General features: G+C 37.0%; 1 protein-coding gene across 1 annotated transcript; it reads left to right on the forward strand.

Annotated features, from left to right (window-relative positions):
* Positions 1 to 278: 278 nt before the first annotated feature.
* Positions 279 to 1,780, forward strand: LOC147560375 (peroxidase 1-like). The gene is made up of 4 exons (XM_086657992.1): positions 279 to 500; positions 598 to 789; positions 1,005 to 1,170; positions 1,336 to 1,780. The coding sequence occupies exons 1-4, from the start codon at positions 282 to 284 to the stop codon at positions 1,746 to 1,748; spliced, it is 990 nt and encodes a 329-aa protein (XP_086514118.1). The 5' UTR covers positions 279 to 281; the 3' UTR covers positions 1,749 to 1,780.
* Positions 1,781 to 2,860: the final 1,080 nt, after the last annotated feature.

Consider the following 2,860-nt stretch of genomic DNA (forward strand, 5'->3'; position numbering starts at 1 on the left):
TGGTAAAAATTTATCTCATTATATGGTAATGTGACAATTTCTTATGGGTTTTAATCGACACCCAGTAAGTACATAAAAATTAAGAAGTGAAGCAAGAAAAGAGTGACAAATTCAACTCAATGAATTAGAATTTAACATTAATTAAAACTCCAGCATCAATATAACAAAGACTATTTCACAGGGCTAGTGTGGACTGTGGAGGCATCATGTATATATAGATACATATTGTTAGTATTGTCACAAATAATTAGTCATTTGATCGATAACTATTGCTTTTGGTCATGGCTATCCTAAGAGTTCTCTCACTTTTGCTTCTTGTTCTTCTTGTTGTGAATTTAGAAACAACAAATGTTGGCCCGTACTTGACATTAGGTTTCTACGAGAAGACATGTCCTCATGCAGTACAAATCGTTTACAAGACGACCTATAATTTCATGTCGGAAGATCAAACTCTTGCTCCTGCATTGTTGAGGATGAACTTTCACGATTGTTTTGTTAGGGTACGTACGTAGTTCTTCATATTGATTAGTTATAAATTGATATCTTTTGCATATTATGGTTTGCTTATTTTCTTAATAATTTTATGTGCCTTTTCAGGGTTGTGATGCTTCTGTTCTTTTGAAATCTACAAGCAAGAAGAACCCAGCTGAGAAAGATGCAATTCCCAATTTAACCTCAAGAGGGTTCGAAGTGATCGATGCCATTAAGAAAGCCCTAGAGAAAGAGTGCCCCGGAGTAGTTTCATGTGCAGATATCATAGCATTATCTTCAAGGGATTCTGTAGGAATGGTAAGACATAATCAGCTACTACGTGAGTTTGTGACCATCCAACTCAAAACTAACTGGTAACTAGTTGGAAACCCTATACACTGTCATCGGGCGTTTATAATTAACGGCCAACGAGTGGAGAATTCCTAGTTATTGTTACCTTGGTTATGAGTCATTATTCCCTTTCTCTGCGTTGGACTATTTTCGCAGACATAATATATTTGTTTTGTTATTAGATATATGGACCATACTGGAATGTACCAACAGGCAGAAGAGACGGGCGAGTATCACGAGCACCCGATGTCTTTGCAACTCTACCAGGACCTTTCCATAATATCACTACATTGAAGGCATTCTTTCTAGCACAGGGTCTAAGTGTTAAAGACCTTGTAGTCCTCTCAGGTATATAACCATATATATGTAAATACATTTCACATATCTTCCTATGTTCAAGTACCCAAGTATATATTAACCATTCATGCAAGTATGAACTAATGCATGCATTTATCTAGGTCTTAATTTGAAACCCTAGAAATGATTTTCGATACATCAATATAAAAAATGCAGGTAGCCACACTATAGGTATATCACATTGCATTGGAGTCACAAATCGGCTATACAACTTCACGGGTAAAGGCGATACAGACCCGTCCCTTGACCCAAGCTACATTGTGCTGTTAAAGAAACAATGTAAACCAGGAGATCTAATAAAGGCGACAATCGAAATGGATCCAGGAAGCTCTAAAAAGTTCGATGAAAAATACTTTACTGCTGTGAGTAAGAAAAGAGGACTATTTATATCTGATGAAGCTCTCCTCCATGATCCAGAAACTAGGGCTTATGTTTACCAACAAACATCACCTAAAGCTTTTTGTAGTTTTTTCCATGATTTTATGGTGTCAATGCAGAAGATGAATAATATTGGAGTTCTTAGTGGGAAAGCTGGTGAAATTAGGAAACATTGTGCTTTTGTGAACTAATTATTCTTTTGATTAAGAGTTTGGGGTTCTGATTTTTTTGTATTTGAATTTGTTTAATTTCAAAATTGTGATAATAAATTGTTGTATCTTGGGCTGCCTTCCAACACTAAGAAAAATGTTTTGTTGGGTTTGGATCATCCTAAGCTAAGTAAACCCAATGGTGGTACAATGTTTTTGCTGGGCTGGGCTTGATTGGATTGGGTTTCCACTTTTGAATTATTCTACTTTTTGGTTGGTGAAACTAGACGTATGTCATTCTTTGAAGTTTATTGAGATATAACACTCACTTAACTTTAGCATGTGTTACATGTATGCGATATAGGACTATTAAATTACTCTGCGTTCAGAGACGAGTCGTCCTCGCTTCTGCAACCACTTTTGATAACCCAACAATCAAGCCTCATGTACAAGAATTGTCCTTACAGAAGGCTCGAGGAGCCACCTAAAATGTTCTTAGAGAAGGCTCGTGGAAAAGTGCGAACGTAAATCTCAAACTCTAACGAATTATTGGTAAAGCATGTACGCAGAAAAAGCTCCTTTATCCCATGTAAAAAAAATTATTATGGAAGACCTTTGGACTTGGCACCAGAGCCCAAGGACACCAAAGTGAGGTGGGCGTCCTAGCCTAGCCTATGATGCTGAGATTGACTACTGAAATAATGATTGTAACCAACCAATTGCCAACCAAATTAGGATATATACCTGTGGCATGTGGGGCTCTACTAACCTGACATTATTCAATTTAATTAACACAAAATAGGTGATTATTTGATTAATAATTACCATCTAATATACTAATTAAATTTAAGTCCAAGGAAACCGTTCATCACTTCTATGTTACCATCTAATATCCTGCACATGAGTTGACTCTCCATCTGTCCCCAAGGAGGACAGATGTGGCAAACTGGCATGGCCACTTACAAACTTGGGCCAAGCTGGGGTTATGTAATCAGGCAAGACAGGATCTCTGTTAATTAAGATCTTCAACTTGGAGACTGAGAGGAACCGCCGGATACTTGTAGGGCTTAAACAACGAGTTGGTCACAAATTAAGGGTCAAAACAGAATCAATCCTATACTAGAACTTTAAAAATCCTAAAACTTCAAAGTTCT

This window comes from Eschscholzia californica, unplaced genomic scaffold (assembly GCF_041429995.1).
Source record: "Eschscholzia californica isolate CP2 unplaced genomic scaffold, dmEscCali1.0.p SCAF_2, whole genome shotgun sequence".
Classification (NCBI taxonomy): Eukaryota; Viridiplantae; Streptophyta; class Magnoliopsida; order Ranunculales; family Papaveraceae; genus Eschscholzia; species Eschscholzia californica.

Excerpts from the sequence above, each read along its gene's own strand:
- LOC147560375 (XM_086657992.1), top strand. The coding sequence starts at position 282 with ATGGCTATCCTAAGAGTTCTCTCACTTTTGCTTCTTGTTCTTCTTGTT. Across the intron at positions 501-597 it reads TTCACGATTGTTTTGTTAGG|GGTTGTGATGCTTCTGTTCT; the intron begins GTACGTACGTAG and ends GTGCCTTTTCAG. Across the intron at positions 790-1,004 it reads CAAGGGATTCTGTAGGAATG|ATATATGGACCATACTGGAA; the intron begins GTAAGACATAAT and ends TTTTGTTATTAG.